Source organism: Mobula birostris, chromosome 16 (assembly GCF_030028105.1).
Source record: "Mobula birostris isolate sMobBir1 chromosome 16, sMobBir1.hap1, whole genome shotgun sequence".
NCBI lineage: Eukaryota > Metazoa > Chordata > Chondrichthyes > Myliobatiformes > Myliobatidae > Mobula > Mobula birostris.
In genome coordinates this window covers 9,008,485-9,030,889 of record NC_092385.1, presented here as the reverse complement: position 1 = coordinate 9,030,889, position 22,405 = coordinate 9,008,485, and the positions used below count along the sequence as shown (strand labels likewise).

At 43.0% G+C, this 22,405-nt stretch overlaps 2 protein-coding genes across 3 annotated transcripts in view; one reads left to right on the top strand and one right to left on the bottom strand.

Moving 5' to 3' along the window:
- The window catches only part of wdr6 (WD repeat domain 6), an 82,006-nt gene extending 66,761 nt beyond the window's left edge, over window positions 1-15,245 (top strand). The window contains exon 9 of the transcript XR_011889345.1: window positions 14,714-15,245. The gene's annotated coding sequence lies outside the window, so the exon portion shown is untranslated. The remainder of the gene's footprint in view (window positions 1-14,713) is intronic.
- The window catches only part of dalrd3 (DALR anticodon binding domain containing 3), a 34,277-nt gene extending 14,211 nt beyond the window's left edge, over window positions 1-20,066 (bottom strand). For both annotated transcript variants that reach the window (XM_072280278.1, XM_072280279.1), the window contains exons 1-10: window positions 19,835-20,066; window positions 15,918-16,219; window positions 15,497-15,792; window positions 9,834-9,886; window positions 8,042-8,158; window positions 7,782-7,852; window positions 7,115-7,173; window positions 5,697-5,779; window positions 2,874-3,000; window positions 491-549 (exon numbers count right to left, since the gene is read on the bottom strand). In XM_072280278.1, coding sequence (XP_072136379.1) covers window positions 491-549; window positions 2,874-3,000; window positions 5,697-5,779; window positions 7,115-7,173; window positions 7,782-7,852; window positions 8,042-8,158; window positions 9,834-9,886; window positions 15,497-15,792; window positions 15,918-16,219; window positions 19,835-20,047 — 1,380 coding nt within the window. In that variant the 5' untranslated portion in view covers window positions 20,048-20,066. The remainder of the gene's footprint in view (window positions 1-490; window positions 550-2,873; window positions 3,001-5,696; window positions 5,780-7,114; window positions 7,174-7,781; window positions 7,853-8,041; window positions 8,159-9,833; window positions 9,887-15,496; window positions 15,793-15,917; window positions 16,220-19,834) is intronic.
- Window positions 20,067-22,405: the final 2,339 nt, after the last annotated feature.

Genomic DNA, 22,405 nt, shown 5'->3' with positions numbered 1-22,405 from the left:
AATCTTTTTTTTTTAACTTAAATTATATGAATAGAGGAGTGGAGTTGACGACATTACTGAACATGTCAGATTCAAGATATTGGTCTAGCCCTGTTTTGTTCTGTTTTTTTGGGTTTTTTTTCTTTTTCTTTTGGGGATTTTTCTTAGTTTATATATTTTTCTCTTTTTTTAAGACTAATTTCATTATGAGTTTGGAAGTCTATTATACCTACGTTACTTAAAATCCTTTTTGTATATGCTGATTAAGATTATTCCAATCTCTTTGTACCAACTTTGTTATCGAGTTTATAATTTTGAAAATTAATAAAAAGATTTAAAAAGAGAGAAAGAAAAGAAAGACCTCACTGGGGCAAATGAACTGGATGAAGAAATAACTTGCGGTACACAAGTGTGACTATTTTTGCATCAATTTTTGCTCCTAACTGCAGTGCCACATTTTAATTCTCACCAGAACAGAATGAATCATGTCAGTTATAAAGAAATATTGTACCTCTTCCTGGAGTGCAGAATAGTTCAACTGGGATGTTTCTGGGAAACGTGGGTACAATCCTGAAAAAGAGAAGAAAATGTGTTTCAGTGTTGAAAGGAAAACTTTTCAGTTACCCCTGGGTGACCGTCAGATTTCTGAATGGTCAGGAGTCCCTAAACGCTGCCTTGGTATTCCTCTTTTGCACTACTTATTGTAACTTACAGTAATTTTTATGGCTGGCACTGTACTGCTGCCACATAACAGCTAACTTCAGAGCTTATGTCAGTGATAAAAACCCTGATTCTGATTCTGCAGTCAGTAGCTACTTTATCAGGTACCTGTACGTTCATGGTCTTCTGCTGCTGTAGTACAGCCACTTCAAGATTTGACATGTGCATTCAGAGATGCTCTTCTGCAGGCTACTGTTGTAACACGTGGTTATTTGAGTTACTGTCGCCTTCCTATCAGCTTGAATCATTCTCTGACCTCTCCCATTAAAAAGACATGCTGCTCACTGGATGTTTTTTTATTGCACCATTCTCTGTAAACTCTACACTGTTGTGTATGAAAATCCCAGGAGATCAGTAGTTTCCTGGGTCACTCAAATCACCCCATCTGGACCAACCATGGTCAAAGTCACTTAGATCACATTTATTCCCCCATTCTGTTGTTTGGTCCGAACAACAACTGAACCTCTTGACCATGTCTGCATGCTTTTATGCACTGAGTTGTTGCCACGTGATTGGCTGATTAGATATTTGTATTAATGCGCAGATGTATCTAATAAAGTGGCCACTGAGTATATGTTCAGTTCTTGTTGAATCTGTGTGTTAAGATCAAAAGGGATGGGTTGTTCTACAGGTAAATTTTATAATAAACATATTTACAAAGCGAATCAGAACTGCTTTTTAATTTGGCACCCACCTATCCTAACCGATATCCCAAATATCTTCACCTGATCCTAACTTCTCCAGCTGCTGAGGCGATGAGCTGGAGGGGAGAGGGTGGGATTTGAAAACTGGTCTGGGTTAATTTGACTCCAGTGCCCTGAGCTGTAAAAGTGTCAAGCTAACCACTATTCTAACGTGAACCTGCCTAATGCCTGTTGTCAACCATAGGAATCATACGACTGAACACTTCATTAACAGCACTTTAACTGTGGTAAACTATCATCAAAATAAAGAGGTGAGCAAAGGCGAGGCTGACTTGAGGGTCGAGCTGTGTAGGACCGATGCAAAGTCAGAGCGCTTTTGAAAGTTGAAACGTTGGCCCAAATAGACTGAAAAGGCAGGGTTTGGCTGATTCTCCTTGCTCTTCCGCGATGTTTACTCCTCTTTTTGCAGCACTGGGGCTATGAGAGTACTCCGGCTGCTCCAGGCTCCGTATCTGTGAGCTTCATGGCGATTTGCCCCACTGTGTGATGAACTGAGGCTGAGGCTATGGGACTGCACCAGGTTTATGGACTCGGTTTGGTTCTGAATGCTGTTGCTTGATTTGTGTTTTTTCCTCTCTCTGCATATTGGGTGTTGGTCTTTTTAAAAAAATTTGGTTCTTTCAGCTTTCTTACTTCACGGCTGCCTGTAAGCAGACAAATCTCAAGGTTGTATAATTTATACATACCTTGACAATAATTGTACTTTGAACTTTAAACTAATTTCAGTTACACATGTGTATAATACTCCAGCGTATTAAAGGTAACTGGACAGATGGTCTGGTTTACTTACAGAATTGAGCTTCTACACCCCAGTAAACCAAGGAATGGTGTGTGTTCAGAGGAATGGTCTGTGAAGTGCAAAGGGACTTGGAAATTCTGGTGCAGGGTTCCCCAAAGGTCAACTTGCAGGTTGAAGTAGCAGTAAGGAAGGCAAACACAATGTTTGAATTTATTTCGAGAGGACTAGAATATAAAAGCAAGAATATAAAGCTGAAGCTTTATAAGGCATTGCTCAGACTGCACTTGAAGTATTGCGAGCAGTTTTGAGGCCAATATCCAAGAAAGAATGTGTCGACATTGAAGAGGGTCTAAAGGAGGTTTATGAGAAAGATCCAGGGAATGAAAGGGTTAAGGTATGTGCAGCATTTGATGAATGGGCCTGAACTCACTGGAGGTTAGAAGCAAGAGGACTGATGAAGGGTCTCTTTGGACTGTTAACAGGTGCTACCTGAACTGCTGAGTTCCTCCAGCATTTTGTATGTGTTACTCAGTACATTACGCCCAGTTCCACTCCAAGCCCCAGTGCTTTACCTCCGTGATCAGACAATGGCTGTGATGAACTGTCAGCTGAATCTCCGTTTTTTTTAAAAACACAAGTTTCCTGATTTTGACAAAGGTACACTTACAATTCTGGGGTAGACGAAATGGGAACATGTTCAGAGATGTATAAAAAAAACGAGCAGCTGTTACCTTTCTCCACAGAACTGTTGAAATGATCGAACAAGGTTGCAAGCCTGGCACAGTTGTACATGACAAATGCTCCACTCCTCGTCCCTTTGGTCGAAATACTGACTCCTTGTGTCAGGTCTAAATTCAGCTAAAGTTCATCAGCAAGTGGGTTGAGAGTTTGAGGAAAGAGAGATGAAGTGAATTTCTGTTACAAATCATCTTTTACTTTACCAATTTGATACTTGGTCTCTACAGATTTGAAATCAAACAGTTCAGAATCAGAATCAGGTTTATTATCACCAGCGTGTGATATGAAATTTGTTAACTTAGCCACAGCAGTTCAATGCAATACATAATCTAGAAAAGAGTGAAAAAAAATAAACAAGTAAATCAATTATGTATATTGAATAGATTTAAAAAATGTGCAAAAACAGAAATACTATATATTAAAAAAAGAACTGAGGTAGTGTCCAAGGGTTCAATGTCCATGTAGGAATCAGATGGCACAGGGGACAAAGCTGTTCCTGAATCGCTGAGTGTGTGCCTTCAGGCTTCTGTACCTCCTACCTGATGGTAACAGTGAGAAAAGGGCATGCCCTGGGTGCTGGAGGTCCCTAACAATGGACGCTGCCTTTCTGAGACACCGCTCCCTGAAGTAGTTTATTCAGTAGTTTATTTTGCTATTAAAGGAAAATCAAATGGTTGACATTCTGCTAAAGCAAAAGAAGCCCAAATCTCCCAAGAATAACAAAGGGAAATATAGTCACTGGCTATTGAAAAGGGCATAGCATTAAACAGAAGAATTGAGAAGTGGAAAATGGATATCAAGCCCACTCACCACATAAAACCAATTTCTCAAGTTGTATCTTAAAATAGGTTCAGGACGGTGGCCCCAGATTCAGCCCAATCTCTTTGCCATTCTCTTTTGTCTTGGTCATTCTCCTGCAGTCTATCTTCACACAGACTTGCTCTTTATTTCTTCCTTCTTTAGCCTTCAAAACATTTAACTTTTTTTCAATTTGTTAACCAGAAATGTTAATTCAGCTCCTCTTCCTACATACTGTATGCCTCCTGACCTCCTCAGTACTTGGTTTATTTAATCCATTTGTATTGGATTACTTGTGTAGAGACAATTCGTGATATTAGTGCTGTATTTTTACTGTTTTTTTTTACATTTAAGGTGTTGAATTGAACTCCTTTCAATGATGAACACTGTGATGTTAGATCTCCCCTCCTCTGTACCCTCACCTGTGTTTGTGACGGGACCCTTGATGTTTTACCACTGAAGGTTCTGCTAAATAACAGCACAAGGCCTGGGACTTCCCTATGAGAGCTGGTATCAGGTGGCCATCTTAGCTGTGCCATTCTCCAATTGTTTTAAATATAAAGACCCAGAACAATAGTGGCACAAGTGGTGAGGAAGGCAAATGAGATGTTAGCATTCGTTTTAAGGGGACTAGAATATGAAAGCAAAGATGTAACACCGAAGCTTTATAAAGCACTGGGGAGGCCTCACTTGAGTAATGTGAGCAGTTTTGGGCCTCTTATCTAATCTAAGAATGGATATGCTGACATTAGACAGGATTCAAAGGAGGTTTACGAAAATGATTCTGGAATTGAAAGCAACACACATAAAAGTTGCTGGTGAACGCAGCAGGCCAGGCAGCATCCCTAGGAAGAGGTGCAGTCGACGTTTCAGGCCGAGACCCTTCGTTAGGACTGGCTAAATGTGTGTTGCTCGAATTTCCAGCATCTGCAGAATTCCTGTTGTTTGTGCTGGAATTGAAAGGCTCGTCATACGAGGCGTGTCTGATGGCTTTGGATCTGTACTTAGTGGAATTCAGAAGAATGAGGGGTGACCTCATTGAAACTTATCGAATGTTGAAAGGTCTCAACAGAGTGACTGTGGAGAGGATGTTTCCTATGGTGGGGGAGTCTAAGACCAGAGGACACAGCCTCAGAATAGAGGAGCATCCTTTTAGAACAGAGGTGAGGAGGAATTTCTGTGGAATCTGTTGCCACAGGCAGATGTGGAAGCCAAGTCATTGGGTATATTTAAGACAGAGGTTGGCAGATTCTTGATTAGTCAAGACATAAAGAGATACCGGGAGAAGATAGGAGATTGGGACTGAGAAGAAAAATGGATCAGGCATGATGAAATGATGGAGTAGACCTGATGGGCAAATGGCCTAATTCTGCTCCTGTATCTTATGGTCATAAGTCTTGCCAAAGAAGCAAGGAATGAGAATACAGATGGGAATAAAGGATGTTTTTTTGCCATTTTCTATACTACTTTCATTGCCTTTCCACCACCATCTCCCAGGACACGCCCTCTTCTCATTACTGCCATCATGGTGGAGGTACAGGACACACTCAACATTTAGCAATAACTTCTCCCCTTCCGCCATCAGATTTCTGAACGTCCATAACACCAACTCATAGTCATACTTTATTGATCCTGAGGGAAATTGGTTTTCCTTACAGTTGCACCATAAATAATTAAATAGTAATAAAACCATAAATAATTAAATAGTAATATGTAAATTATGCCAGGAAATAAGTCCAGGACCAGCCTATTGGCTCAGGGTGTCTGACCCTCCAAGGGAGGAATTGTAAAGTTTGATGGCCACAGGCAGGAATGACTTCCTATGACGCTCAGTGCTGCATCTCGGTGGAACTCACTATTTTTGCTCTTTTTTGCACTATTTATTTTTTATATACACTACTTATTGTAATTTATATTTTACATATTGCACTGTACTGCTGCTGCAAAACAAACAAAAAACATCACAACATATTTCAGTGATGGTAAACCTGATTCTTTGGAATATGCCAATTACTTACTGGACTGCGGTGTGTGACTGCCAGCAGTTCAAACCTGATGACAGCGGAAGTCATGCTATTGATGATTTCAGTCCATGAACCACCTAGCAAAAGACATGAAAAACCTTGTAAGAACTGGTCAAATGCAGTACAATGTTTTCCTTTTCACAGTGAATATTTCAGTATTGAAATATTAAAGAAGGACCTAGGTATTTCCCTGAAAATGAGGACAAAGTATATTATAGTATATTTTACATTTTGCACTGTACTACTGTTACAGGATGGTGAAGAAAGTTTTTGGCACATTTGCCTCCATCAGTCAGGGCACTGAGTACGAGGAGCATTGAGTACATTTCTGGGTATCTGGGTATTGGAAGGATGTCGTTATACTGGAAAAGGTACAGAAAAGTAATATAGGAATGTTGCCAGGGCTGGAGTTAAACGGCAAGATTGAACAGCAACACACATAAAAATTGCTGGTGAACACAGCAGGTCAGGCAGCATCTATAGGAAGAGGTACAGTTGACTTTTCGGGCCAAGACCCTTCGTCAGGACTAACTGAAAGAAGAGATAGTAAGATTGAACAGGCTGGGGATTTCTTTCCTGGAGCATAGGAGGCTAAGGGGTGGGTGACCTGAGAGCAGGGGTTCCCAACCTGTGGTCCACAGACCCCTTGCTTAATGGTATTGGTCCATGGCATAAAAATAGGTTGGGAACCCCTGCCTTAGTTGTATAAAATCACGACACGCATAAAGTGATGAGTGGTCATGATCTTTTTCAGGCTAGGGAAATTTTTAGAGGGCACAAGTTTGAGGTGAGGCGAGAGAGGAAAGGAATCTGAGAGGTAACCTTTTCCACCCAGAGTGAGCAGAGTATACAGAATGAGCTGCCAGAGGAAGCAGTAGAGGTGTAGAGAGAATTACTACATTTAAACGACATTTAGACAGGTAAATGGAGAGGAAAGGTTAAATATACTTCAAAAAGGCTGTAAACAAGAAAAACTGATACTGTGAAAATTGCTGTGAATTCCACAGATTCACCATCCTCTGGCAAAATAAATTCCTCCTCATCTCTGTTCTAAAGGGATATCTTTATATTCTGAAGCTGTGCCCTCTAGTCCTAGACTTCCCCCACTATAGGAAACATCCTTGTCACGGCCACTCTATCGAGGCCTTTCAATATTCAATAGGTTTCAATGAGATTCCCTCCTGCACCTCATTTTTCTAAATTCCAGCGAGTACAGACATGCTACCTACAGCCGTAACCAGCTGAAGACTTTTAAATTATGCTGCATAATTTTAATCAATCCCCACAAACAAACTTAATCTTTGTTCCCAGCAGTAGTCCAGTAAGAATAACATTGAGACATCTTGTTGCCAAAGCCTCTGATGATGTGAACAAAAGTTACCGGATAACATACTTGACTACTGGATCCATACCTTGCACCGCGTCTCCATACTTCATCACAGATGCTTCTTCCATTTGAGACCTTCGAAATCTAGACAAAAAGTTTACAATTGTAAGGGTAGATCTATAAAGAAAATCATTGAATTTTACAATTTAATTTTCCTTCAAATTATTAATGGATTTATGATTGAAATAATTACATTTTACTGCAAACAAGGAATTTATACAGGGCTAGAACTTTATTATGTGAGGTAAACCAAGATTAATGAAAATGAAAAGAAGAAGTGCTTTAATGGTGATGAGATAACCACTGATCATATTTGCTGATATTTGTTGCTTATCTTTTATTATTTCTTTCTTTTTGTATTTACAATTTGTTGTCACTCTGGTTGAATGCACAAGTTGAGTGGATTTTCTTTAATTCTGTTATGGTTATTATTCTATAGATTTATTGAGTATGCCCATGAGAAAACATATCTCAGGAATGTATAAGGTGACATATATGTACTTTGATAATAAATTTACTTTGAACTTTTAATGTGTCTCACACAGAGGTTGTTTATCTCAGATGCATTGTGAACTAGGTCAAACTTTATTTTATTGTGGAAAATATCTGTATTAAAAGACTTTTGATAACAAATTAGAAAGTATGACAGAAGACAGATTAAAGAATGACATTCATTTGCAGAGGCGACTTACTTAAAATACTGAACAGCACTGATATGTGAATGTTCCCCAGTTGTTCTCACTGGGCCACACACAAGGTGTCGCTGTGGAAAAATGAAAACTACACTATAAATATTTTAGCTGCATGTGGTAAATCCATTAATTACAGATTAAATACATATTTCAAACTGCTTTTGCACACACCAGGTTAGAACAGCAGAGTGCCTTACACTTTTACGATCATTTCACAATGCTCATTGTTAAGGACCCCCGTCACCCAGGAGTGAACTGACCTGAGTTACTTGATTGATCTCAGGATTCAGAATCCGCCAGAGCACATCGATCTTTTGCTGCTGAAACTCTTCCTCACAGCCCACCACATGAATCACCATACATTGGTCCAGATCCTCCTGAGATTTCAAACACATATTAGTTACTTTAAAAAAAGATCGTAAATTTGATTTTATTTTAATCATAGCACGATACAACATCACTTGGTGTGTGGTCCATCTTTGAAAAAGTTATCTCAAATCCCCAATCTCTGACACACGGTGCGAGAAATTTATCCCCTTCCAATCCTCTATATTACTGCCAAAGCTATCTCCACTACCCCATGTTTGCAGCTTTATAAAACTCTCGTTAGGTTGTGTCTGGAGTATTGCATACAGCTCTGGTGCCCCTTAAGACAGAGGTTGACAGGTTCTTGATTAATTAGGGCCTGACGGGATACAGGGAGAAAGCAAGAGATTGGGGCTATGAGGGAAACAGCGGAGCAGACTCTATGGGCCAAATAGTCTAATTCCGCTCCTATTATCTTCATCTGTCGATGGAGAGGGTGCGGAAGGGGTTTACCAGGATACCGCCTAGATAACAGGGCTTGTGCTCTACTGAGAGGTTGGATAAACGTGATGTTTTCTCTGGAGCAGCGGAGGCTGAGGTTTGTTCTGATAGAGGTTTATAAGATTATGAGAGGCATAGACAGACAGTATCTTTTTCCAAGGGTTGAAATGTCTAATGCCAAAGGGCATGCATTTAAGGTGAGAGGGGACAAGTTCAAAAAAGAAGTCTTCCCACCCCACCCCACAGAGAACGGTGGGTGCCTGGAATGGACTGCCTGCGAGGTGTAGGAGGCAGATACGTTAGGGATTTTTAAGAGACATTATTATCAGCACAATAACCTTAATGTCTGATGGTGAGGGAAATGGAAGATTGGCAAAAAGGATTAGTTTAGTTGGCCATTTGATTACTAATTGGTTTGGCACAACATTACGGGATGAAGGGTCAGTCCCTGTGCTGTACTATATTCCAAAATCCCAACAATTCATTATATTTATATTGATTAAAAGTCTAATTTCCCCCATGGCTCTTCCCCAGTGTTCATCACTGATCATTAAAATCCAAAAATAATGTTTTACTCTACCATATCTATTCTGCAGGTCTGGAGTGCAAGGTATCCTATCAGTTGACAGATCTGTCATCACCAATGTCACCTCTGGTGGCACTCTCTTCCTATGGAGATCTTCCACCCTACTGTGTATCAGGCTGAGATCTAAAATGGTTTGAGTATTGTTGCTCTGCCCAGTTTAATACAAGCTGCTAAATTGTTGCTCCTTTTCATGCTTTGTGGCACACCGGGCAGCATTTGACTGTTTTTTCGACACACAATCCAGCACAGATGGAAAGCATGCAAGGAAACGGCTGGATTTGAACCCGTGACCATTTGCCTCGGAGTCTGGTGCTGATGCCACTATGCCACCAGCCCGGGTGGCTATGGTGTTAAATCTGGTAGTATTAATGCTTAGGTAGATCTGCTAAGGTTTTGAAGATAGCATTGTCGAATTCACCAAGTTTAATTTACAAAATAACACTAACCGCATTTTAGTACTGATGGGCTGGGACACTCAGGTATGCAGAGGGATTTGGTGCAGCATAAAGAGATGACACAGTGATGCAGTTACTGTCATAACTGTCCCACTGCCTTCCTTCAGGCATGAATTTCTAGATTTTAATCAAGTATCAAAGGGGAGCATGTCATTTTGAAACATGTTGCTTTTTATTTAGAAAGTAAGCTTTGCTTACACTGACCTGTGAGACTGTGTGCTGAAGCTCTGCTATCTGTCTCAGGGTTTCCTCTTTCACTGTATAAAGCAGAAGCAATTATTCTGGTTTAACATCTGATAATGCCAAACAGCAAATACCTACCCTCATTCCTAGAAACAATATTTTCCCTCAGCTTGCTACTTTGAAAGAATCCACCTTAAATCATTAGGAACAACACACACAAGATGCTGGAGGCACTCAACAGGTCAGGCAGCATCTGTGGAAATGAATAAACAGTTGAAGTTTCAGGCTGACACCCTTCTTTCAGGACTGTGTTTATGACCTTTATCATTATTCCAACTTAAATCCAGATTTGATGTGCAACTACTCTGGATGATAAAATTCAACTTTTATTCTTGTTGTAGTTGCAATGGGAAGGTTAAGATAAATGTTGCATTACAAATGCACACTACCTGTCTTTATGAAGGTCTTGAAAATCAAAAATTGACAGATGGTGGGAAAATATTGGAAATACTCAGGCAGCATTTGCAGAGAGAGAGAGGTTAGTATTTTATTTAGAGATACACCATGGGTACACGTTCTTCTAGTTCAACAAGCTCGTGCCGCCTAATTACCCCCATGTGACCAATATACCTACTAGCCTGTATGTCTTTGGAATGTGGGAGGAAAATGGAGGAGCTGGCAGAAACCCATGTGATTACAGACAGTGGTGGAGTTAAACCTGAGTCCCTATAGCGAGGGTGCTTAGGACTTTTTACATAGTACTATATTTGTCAATGTGGAGCGGAGACCCAGTTTCTAATTCTGGCGGGAGCAAAGGATATTGAGAATGGCAAGAGCTGAGTTGAGGGAAGAGTACAGGACAGGTGGCAGAGAAGAAGTGCTGGGGTGGGGTATAGAGTGGGTGCAGATACACTCAGCCCTAAGACACCACGCAAGATCATTTGATTCCAAGCAATTGGTTTATTGATCATCTCAGAATGTTTCCCAGGTGCTTCCCGCTCCCTCCTCTCTCCTCTCTCCCTTCTCCTTTTCCCAACCATGATTCTCCTGTTCCTGGCACCCTTCCCACTCTCAATCCACAATATCAGAATCACTGAAATGTCATGAAACTTGTTGCTTTTTGTCGCAGCAGCACAGTGCAATACATAAAATTGCTACAGTTCTGTGCAAAAGTCTTAAGCACCCTTGCTATATATATGTGCCTAAGACTTTTGCATAGTATTCTAAAATGAAACAGAGTGAAATGCATCATTTGTGTCCACGACCAAAATAGGGGATTTACTGGAGAAAGCCCACAAGTGTCACCATGCTTCCGGCACCAACATAGCATGCCCACAACTCAATAATCCTAACCGCACATCTTTGGAACGTGATTGGAGCCACAGCACCTGGCTTCACACTGTCACAGGGAGAATGTGCAGACCCTTACATTCAGCAGCAGAACTGAACCCGGCTTGCTGACGACGTAGTAATTTTACGCTAACCGCTATGCACTGTAGCGCCCCTAAAGTTTTATGCCTAAGATCCCAAAGAAGGGGTTCCTAACCTAGGGAACATGAACCCCTTGCTTAATGGTATTGGTCCACAGCATTAAAAAGGTCGGTTAAAAAAATAACCTGCCCTGAAGGGTTTTTCCTTCCACATCTACTACTACTACTACGTCGACTCAGGCCTAGGGAGCCGGCGTCGGGCACGATGACAGACTCTCCACTTCTCCCTCTCCCTCATCAGTGTGTTCAGTTCATCTGATGAACTGATGTAGATGTGGATGAATGATTCCACATCTGCTGAGTGCGAAAGACTTGTTTTCTGATAATCTCTCAACTCCAGCATCTTCCTACTGCAGCCAACTACTTTTCTTTGGTTCTTGGAACCTTTTATTTCCCATAGATAATCCCAAAAATGTGCTGAAGACAAAAGAGACCACCAATGCTGAAATTTGGAGCAAGAGAAAAAGACTGCTGGAAGAACTCTGCAGATTAAGCAGCATCTGTGGTGTCAAAGAGATAAATGACATTTTGGGGTGCGATCCTGCATCAGGAATGTCCTGACGGAAGGTCACAGTTTGAAATATCAGACATTCCTTTGCCCCTACAGATGCTGCTTGGTCCACTGAGTTCCACCAGCTGCTTATTGCTCTCAAACTCAACGACACTCTTCACATCAAAACTTTTCATGCTTTTTCCCAGGACCTAAAATTCTGAAACCGCTTGCCCTCGTCTTAATAGCTCTGGACCACACCTACACATTAATGTGTAACACACATTAAAGTCAATTTTCTTTTCAACCTCGGTGGTGCTTTGCATCAGGATTTAAGTCCTGTCGTCTGCAATTCTTAAAGTTTATATCTGAGCCAAATTAAAAAAATTACTTCAGTCTGATGCAAACAAAATTCATTTTTAACAGATACAGTAATATCAATGAGATTTAAGATAGCCATTCCATAATATGAGGTAATATTAATATTCCATGGAGTGTGAATCTATCAAATCTTACCAATCGAATATTGAAAGGCCTAGATAGAGTGGACATGGACAGGATGTTTCCTATTGTGGGGGTGTCTAGGACTAGAAGGCAAGGCCTCAGAACAGAAGGGCATCCCTTTAAGACAGAAGTGAGGAGGAATTTATTTCGAGAGGGTGGTGCACCTGTGGAATTCATTGCCACAGATGGATTTGGAGACCAGTCAATGGGTATATTTAAAGCAGAGGTCAATAGGTTATTGATTAGGGTGTCAAAGGTTACGGGGAGAAGGCAGGAGAATGGGGTTGAGGAGGATAAAAAATCAGCCCTGATAGAATGGCAGAATAGATATGATGGGCCAAATGGCCTAATTTGCTCCTACATCTTATGGAGAAAAATAGGAACTTTAGTTACAAGGTATCTTTCACAAGATCTCCAATTATTTTGGTGAATCCAAACTGTGGCTCACTGTTGCAAAGAATGGAAACAGTTTGGGAACATCAAGAAAGTAACTGATCAGATACTTTGTTTCAGTGACATTGGCATGGGATAAATGCTGTCCCGGAAAAGGCTTCTGTTCTTCCTCTAAATGTCATGACATAACTAACTGATACATACAACAGCCGGAAATAAGCAGGAAAGACAAATAAGAGCAATACTTATGGCTGAATCAATTTACTAAACAGCATCGTGTGCAATCCTCTGCTCATTTATTCTACCACATCTCATCGAGTTAATTCCCCTTTATTTTACTTTTTTGACTTTATTTTAATGGATTGCACTAGGGAAAAAAACCTGTCCATTTAAATAAATTATGTCAGATTTCTTCCTTTAAGTCCCACTAACAGCTCGTCTGTGTTACATACTCTTGTGTATTTAAAGTAGTGCCACGAGAGCCCGGCTCACTGGGGTTGGACGTCTGTGCGAATCTGGAAGTCGAGGCCCAAAGGTCAAACCTGTGATCAGCAAGTCCCAGGGTTTACCTTTGAAGGTGAAACTTGTGATCCAAGTTCAAAGTTCAAAGTAAATTTATTCTCTAAGTACATATATGTCACCATATACAACTCTGACATTCATTTTCTAGCGGACATACTCAATAAATCTATAGATTAATAATAGTGCTGGCGCATGGCCAAGTGGTTACAGTGTTCGTCTAGTGATCTGAAGGTCGCTAGTTCGAGCCTTGGCTGAGGCAACGTGTGTGTCCTTGAACATGGCACTTAATCACACATTGCTCTGCGACGACACTGGTGCCAAGCTGTATGGGTCCTAATGTCCTTCCCTTGGACGACATCAGTGGCGTGGAGTGGGGAGACTTGCAGCATGGGCAACTGCTGGTCTTCCATACAACCTTGCCCAGGCCTGCGCCCTGGCAACCTTCCAAGGCGCAAATCCATGGTCTCATGAGACTAACGGATGCCTATAGAATAATCAGCATAATGGAATCAATGATCGGCAAGTCTGAGAATCCAGGCCCAAGGATGAGAGGCCGAGAAGTGACCTGCCCTGGGGTTGGAAGTCTGTCAGTGTGTGAGTGGGTGGAGGGATGAGAAAGGGACTTCTTTTCACAAACACAAAAAAATCTGCAGATGCTGGAAACCCAAAGCCACACACACAAAATGCGGGAGGAACTCAGCAAGTCAGGCACTGTCTACAGAAAAGAGTCGATGTTTTGGGCCAAGATCCTTTATCAGAACCGGAAAGGAAGAGAAGTTGGAGTAAGAAAGCAGTGAGTGGGGAGGAAGAGGTACAAGATGGCAGGTGATAGGTGAAACCAGGAGAGGGGGAGGGGTGAAGTAAAGAGCCAGGAAGTTGATTGCTTAGAGAGATAAGGGGCTGGAGAGGCGTAATCTGACAGGAGAGGACAGAAGGCCATGGAAGATGGGGAAGGGGGATGAGCACCAAGAGGAGTTGATGGGCAGGTGAGGCGATAAGGTGAGAGAGGGGAATAGGGAATGGTGATGGGGAGGGGGCAATAACCAGAAGTTTCAGAAATCATGACTGTGTCACAGGATTTAGCTCAAACCATTATTATTGTTTGTGGATGATACAAGTGGTTGGCCTCATCAACAACGATGACGAGATGGAGTAGAGAGAGGAAGTGGAGTGGCTGATGGATTGGAAGTCATTGTGGACCTCGGGAAGATGGAGATGAACCATCCCCCCGCAAATATATGGGGGGGGGGAGAGAAGAGAGAGAGAGAGAGAAAGAGAGAAAGAGAAGAGAAAGAGAGAGAGAGAGAGAGAGAGTGTGTGTGTGTGTGTGTGTGAGTGTGAGTGAGTGAGAGAGTGAGTTAAGTGCACCAAGTTCCTGGCAGTTCACACCTCGGATGACCTCACCAGGTCCCTGAACAAGGCGGCACAGCTGCGCCTCCACTTCCTAAGTAGATTGCACCAAGCAAAGCTCTCCCCCTCCCCATCTTAATTGCTTTTTACAGGAGCACCACTGACAGCATCCTGATAAGTACCTCCATTTGGTATGGAAGCAGCTGAGCACCAGATCGGAATTCCCTGCGAAGGACTGTGAGGACAGCCGAGAGGATCATAGGCGTCTCGCTATCATCCATCGGGGACATTTGCTGGGAGCGCTACATACGTAGAGTCTTCAGTATTATTAAGGATCCCACCCATCCATCCAGCATCCTCTTTGACTTTCTACCATCAGACAGGAGACTCCGATGCATAAAAACAAGAATGGTCAGGATGGGAAACAGTTTGGCTTCTGAACTGCTGGCTGCATCGTATTCAAAGTGTCACTGGTTACTCTGTTCCGTTCCTTACAATATTTAATTTACGGACTTTAGTTTGATATTTATGTGAGATCCATCTATAGGTTTTATCCTTACCTTCATAAGTTACTGTGTGTTATGTGTACTACTGTGCTTTACACCCTGGTTCGGAGAAACGTTGTCTCAATTCTATATACATTATATGGTTATATATGTTATATACATCTATATAGTTAAGTGACAATATTTTCTATGTATTGCACTGTACTGTTGCTGCAAAACAACAAATTTCATGATATATGTCAGTGAAAATAAACCTGATTCCAATCTCTTAAGCATCTTTGTTTGAAAGTAAAAATAATATTCCAATATACCTTCCCAGTACTTCCATGCCTTGAAATAGGAAAATATTTCTGCCTTAGACACCACCTGAACAACTTAACACAAAAGTAAAAGAAAGCACAGATGCCTGGCTTCGTAATGCAGACCTACCCAGAGCCACATCCAAATTTGCATCATAACCTTCTAGCGCCTTCTCCTTTACGAACTGACTTAGGTGCACCTTGCAGTGCACACCTTTTGGCAGCACGTTACGTGTCTGATCTGGAGCGGCCTCCAACTGCCCATGCTGCGTGTAAGTTGACTCTGAAAGAATCTTCTCCAAGTCAGAAACTCTTCCATTGTCCAAAGCAGTTTGTTGGGATGAAGTCCAGTTGACACCTAGCGATTTCAGGAAGTTGCAGGCTGCAGCATTTTGCCGAAGATTTGGCACTGTGTGCACGACATAACTGAAGCCAAAAAGTAAAACTCAAACCAGTAAAGTGTACAGTGAATGCAAGGGCATTGACTCCAATTCATAGAATTGATTTTCTTAAAGGAAAATACTCATATAGTTAGCTCAAGTAAAACTTACCCTTGTTGCCTTAACACTTCAGCTGAATGGTCTGCCAGGAGGATAGCTCGCAAGTGATTAATTGTCAGCGATTCAGGGCCCCTACTGCCCTGCAAAGGTGCACAGTTCAGAATCACACATTTCTTCTTTGGCAGTACGTTCTTCAGAGGCTTTGTGTAGAGCGGAAGATTGTTCAGAACCTGCTTAAAAAGGGCAGGATGGTCCAAGTGAATTATAGCCCCAGCTCCCGTCTGTGCACAGCTGTGTATGTACAGGCGACGACCATACTCAGACAGCAGTCTTTCTATGACATCTTCAGGAACCTAAAAGAATTTAAAAACATCGGTTGCTTACAATTTTATTTTGTACGTGTAAGGGATTATTTATTTATTTTTTATTCTGCGATACAGCAGGGTAACAGGCCCTTTGGGCTCAATGAGGCCACGCCACCCAATTAACCTACCAACCTGTACATAGTTGGAATGTAGGAGGAAACTCTAGCACCCAGAGGAAACCCATGTGGTCACGGAGAGAATGTACAAACTCCTTAAAGATAGTGACAAAATTGAACTGTGGTCACTGGCTGCCTGTCGTATCCAGCAGGAGACCTTTACGGGAGAGCTTTTAAAGTGGAAAAGCTGTTGCACTGTGGCAGTTCCACTCTCTTGGCCTCGGAAATCCGGGTCTGGTGGTACAATGGTCATCATGAACTGGGGTTCTCTTCGGTTGTAGCAGATGACCATGATTTGCTTCATCACTGTCTGGTATGGGGGGGTGGGGGGCTACTGCACAGGACCGAAAGGAGCTGCAGAGGGCTGTAAATTTACTTGGCTCCATCTTGGGTACTAGCCTACAAAGTACCCAGGACATCTTTAGGGAGCAGTGTCTCAGAAAGGCAGCATCCATTATTAAGGACCTCCAGCACCCAGGGCATGCCCTTTTCTCACTGTTACCATCAGGTAGGAGGTACAGAAGCCTGAAGGCACACACTCAGCGATTCAGGAACAGCTTCTTCCCCTCTGCCACCTGATTCCTAAATGGACATTGAACCTTGGGACACTACCTCACTTTTTAAATACATATTATTTTATGTTTTTTGCATGATTTTTAATCCATTCAATATATGTACACTCTAACTGATTTATTTATTTTATTCTTTTTTTTCTTCCATATTATGTATTGCATTGAACTGCTGCTGTAAATTAACAAATTTCACGACTCATGCTGGTGATAATAAACCTGATTTTGATTCCTTCTGCGCCTCAGCATGTCCCTTGACCTCCACAAAGCCAAGTGGTATACCAACAAGGTATGACCGCTGTCACATGCAAACATCTACCTGGAGCCATAGGTGAGAGCTGAGTGTCCTGTGAGGGCCAAAGGTGAGTGAGCTACCCCTCCCTGGATTCCCCACACACCCCTGCCGCAATAGCGTTACACTAACCGCTATACTACCACGCCACCTCAGAATGCACACCCATGCTGCCGAAACCCAAGACTGAATTAGATTTCAGTCTAATGTCCCAGCCAATGGAGCTATTTCAGCTGATTATTAATTTTTAAAACAAAACTTTAATGGTTATTCACACCAAAAAAAGAAAGCTAATTTCACAAGGACCATTCAGAACAGCCATTGTACCAAACGGAATATGTTTTTACACCTGAACCCAAACGTATGCACCACTTCTCATTTACTTTTCCTACCCCTCCACTTGTTTGGGAGCAGGTAATGTGCTTCAAACTAACCCTAAAACGTGCTTGAGATTGCTATCAAATAATAAGGCTAATTTCAAAGGAGCAAATGTTTCAAAATAATCAGAAACCTCAAATACCAATGAGGTTGGAGTACAGGAAGGAGATAGAGAGGGTCCTGACGAAGGGTCTCGGCCTGAAACGTCGACTGCACCTCTTCCTACAGATGCTGCCTGGCCTGCTGCGTTCACCAGCAACTTTGATGTGTGTAGCTTAGTGACATGGTGTCTCCTCAACTAAAGAGCTTGTCTTTGACTTCAGAAAGGGGGATGGTGCACATGCTTCCGTTTACATCAATGGTGTTGAGGTTGAGAGGTTCAAGGTCCTTGGTGTGAACATCACCAATAGCTTGGCTGAGTCCAACTACTTCACTATGAAGAAAGATCACCAAAACTTCTATTTCCTCAGAAGATGAAAGAAATTCAGCATGTCCCCATTGACTCGTCCCAATTTTTAATCAATTCACCACATTAAGCATTCTGTCTGGATAAATAATAGCCTGGTATGGCAACTGTTATGCACGTTGACTGCTAGAAGCTGCAGAGTTTTGGACACAGCTCAGCACATCACAGGAACCAACCTCCTTTCTTTTGACTCTGTCTATACTTCTTGCTGCCTCAGTAAAGCAGCCAGCATAATCAAAGTCTCCACTCAGCCTCGACATTCTCTCTTCTCCCCCTCACATCTGGCAGAAAATACGAAAACCTGAAAGACCATAAGACAAAGGAGCAGGAGTCGGCCATTCGGCCCATCGGGTATGCTCTGCCACTTTATCATGAGCTGATCCATTCTCCCATTTAGTCCCACTCCCCCGCCTTCTCACCATAACCTCTGATGCCCTGGCTACTCAGATACCTATCAATCTCTGCCTTAAATACACCCAATGACTTGGCCTCCACTGCCGCCTGTGGCAATAAATTCCATAGATTCACCACCCTCTGGCCAAAAAAATTTCTTTGCATCTGTTCTGAATGGGCGCCCTTCAATCCTGAAGTCATGCCCTCTCGTACTAGACTCCCCCATCATGGGAAACAACTTTGCCACATCCACTCTGTCTATACCTTTCAACACTCGAAATGTTTCTATGAGGTTCCCCCTCATTCTTCTAAACTCCCAGGAATACAGTCCAAGAGCGGACAAACGTTCCTCATATGTTAACGTTCTCATTCCCAGAATCATTCTAGTGTATCTTCTCTGTACCCTCTCCAACGTCCGCACATCCTTTCTTAAATAAGGAGCCCAAAACTGCCCACAGTACTCCAAGTGAGGTCTTACCAGTGCCTTATAGAGCCTCAACATCACATCCCTGCTCCTATACTCTATTCCTCCAGAAATGAATGCCAACATTGCATTCGCCTTCTTCACTACCGACTCAACCTGGAGGTTAACTTTAAGGGAATCCTGCACGAGGACTCCCAAGTCCCGTTGCATCTCAGAACTTTGAATTCTCTCCCCATTTAAATAATAGTCTGCCCGTTTATTTCTTCTGCCAAAGTGCATAACCATACACTTTCCAACATTGTGTTTCATTTGCCACTTCTTTGCCCTTTCTTCCAATCTATCCAAATCTCTCTGCAGACTCTCTGTTTCCTCAGCACTACCGGCCCCTCCACCTATCTTTGTACTACCAGGCTCAAGGACAGCTTCCATCCCACTTATCAGACTCTTGAACGATAAGATGGACTCTGCCTCTCAAATTATGATCTTGCACTTTATCGTGCACTACATTTTTTTCAGCAGCTTTTACACTTCATTCTGCATCGTTATTGTTTTACCTTAGTCTAGATCGATGCACTGTATAATGGCTTATTCTGTATGAACATCATGCACGACAAACTTTTCACCGTATCTTGGTCCGCATGACAATAATAAACCAGAGCTTCACCGTTTGGCGGATTTGGTAAGTCTGCTTCACAGCATACATCAAATCGGTTTGACGGGGAGCCAGCAAATGAAACAGAGTCACCTAGTTTGAAGTAACCAGGAAAGGTTTTCTCTGCATGGGCAGGGATTATGCAGGAAGATACCCCACCCCAAGTCACCATGTATCCCCAAAACCCCAACGGAATCTCTGTTCCCCTCGCGACCCATACCTTATTCTCATATGGGACCCCCACCACCGCCGCCGCCTGCCCCGGCCCCGGCCCCGGCCCCGGCCTCGCCTGTCCCCCGATCTAATCGCCCACCTGACCCTGCGGATAGAGTTTGCGTAGGGCCCCTCGGGGGGCGATCCAGTCGCGGGACCTCAGGTTGCGCCCCTTGCTCTCCTTGAACCAGATGCAGCCGGCCTCTCCGCCCCCCAGTGCCACTTCCAGCGCCGCCGCGCATCCAGCCAGGTTGAACTCCGGGTCGGCATCAACACGGCGAAGATCGCCGCCGCCGCCACCGGCCTGCGCCATGGCGACCAGAGCAGATCGTTTCCGGGTCACAGGGCCATGGATTACCATGGCAACATGAACGCTCGCTGAATGGAGGGATGGTGTGGAAAACCGGCTCCCGTGAGTATCCTGAAGGCTGTTCTAAAACATCTCCGTCCCAAACACAATATATAATGGGTCTCGCTCATGAATCCAGCCCCGCGCCTCCTTTCTCACTGGGATCCGTGGAATCTTTCCAAACAGGATTTGGAAACGTGGCTACTGATTGTCATTGATAATTGTTTTTTAATTGTCAGATGTGCCGAGGTACAGTGGAATGCTGTTGTCTGCGTGCCTCCAGACAGATCTTTGTACAGTCAGGTGTACTGTTGAAAGTGTCCATCGTGGTCTGGTAGGGCAATTCGAAAGAAGAGAGCAGTGGACTCAGCCCAAGACATTGCAGGCATATCCCTCCCCACCATCAGTAGCATCTGCAGGAGGTGCTGCCTCAAGAACATCCATCATCAAGGATCCCCAGCATCTGGACCATGCCATCTCCTCGCAGCAACCATGGGATAGGAGGAGCAGAAACCTGGTCTATATCACCAGGTTCAGGAACAGGCACTTCCCGTCAACCATTTGGTTCTGGACCCGACCAGCACAACCCTAATCACTACAGTTTAGTAACAACTATAACCACTTTACACTAAAATGGACGTACCTGCTTTGTGTTCGTTCTTCTATATTATGTTAAATTTATGTTTTTCTTGTCTCTGATGCTATGTGTCTGTGATACTGCTGCAAGAGTTTGCTGATTACATCTGTGTACGTGACAATAAACTTAACTTTGAGTCTGAACATAAGTACATCATGCAAAATGAAAAAAGAAACACAGAATATGTTATAGTACCGAGAACGTGCCATGCAGGTTGACAACTAAGGTTCAAGGGTCATGATTGGGAGATTTAAGAGTTCACTGTTATTGTAGAAGAGGTTCTTTCAGTCTTCTTATATCAACAGGATAGAAGCTGTCCTTAAGCCAGGTGATAAATGTTTTCAAACTTTTGTATCTTCTGCCCACATCATCATTATCATCATCCTCATCATGTGCCATGTTGTATGACATGGGCGATCATGGTCTTTCTACCATTGCCTTCTTCTGGGCAGTGTCTTTATAAGATGGGTGACCCCAGCCATTACCAGTATTCTTCAGAGATTGTCTGCCTGGCGTCAGTGGTCACATAACCAGGACCTGTGATATGCATTGGCCACTTCCATGGCTTCAAGTGACCCTGATTGGGGTGTGTGGGGGGGGGGGAGGCAGGGGGCGAAGGGCTAATCAGGTGCTACACCTTGCCCAAGGCTGACCTACAGCCTAGTGAAGGGAAGGAATGCCTTACACCTCCTTTGGTAGAGTCGTATCTCCACCCGGCACAAGCTTAAAGAAAGAGCAGCATGCTAATGATCAGATAATATGTTTTAATGACATTGACAGAAGGGTGAAATGGGCAAGAAACCCAAAGGGGAATTCCCCTGTTGTTTTTTGATGCAGGGTCAAGGGACGTTTTATCTCCTCTCGAGTCAGGGTTCAGGTTGTTGGGGGATATAGATGCTGTGCTATTTCAGGGAGTATTGAAGACCAGACAGATCTTGGTGTACAAGTTCAAGGGTACCTGAAGATGGCAGCATAACAGAGGTATGCGAGTGAAGAAGGCAGGAGGGATATTTAAACACACGAGATTCTGCTGATGCGGGCAAGCTCGAGCAACACACACAAAATGCTGGAGGAACTCAGCAAAGTAGACAGCATCCATGGAAGGGGATAAATGGTTGACATTTTGGGCCAAGCACAGTTGAGGCCCTATCGTATTAGCCATTTCCATACTGGGGAAAGGTACTGGCTGACCACTCCATCTGAATTGAATTGAATTGACTTTATTTCTTACATCCTTCATATACAAGAGGAGTAAAAAATCTCTACGTTATGTCTCCGTCTAAATGTGCAATTTATAGTAATTTATAATAAATAGTATGTACAACAGGATAGTCAATCTAACATAGAAATACAATTGTATCAGCATGGATTAATCGGTCTGATGGCCTGGTGGAAGAAGCTGTCCCGGAGCCTGTTGGTCCTGGCTTTTATGCGGATGGTAGCAGCTGGAACGGTTTGTGGTTGGGGTGACTCGGGTCCCCAATGATCCTCCTTTTACACACCTGTCTTTGTAAATGTTCTGAATAGTGGGAAGTTCACACCTACAGATGCGCTGGGCTGTTTGCACCACTCTCTGCAGGGTCCTGTGATTGAGGGGAATACAGTTCCCATACCAGGCAGTGATGCAGCCTGTCAGGATGCTCTCAATTGTGCCCCTGTAAAGAGTTCTTAGGATCTGGGGGCCC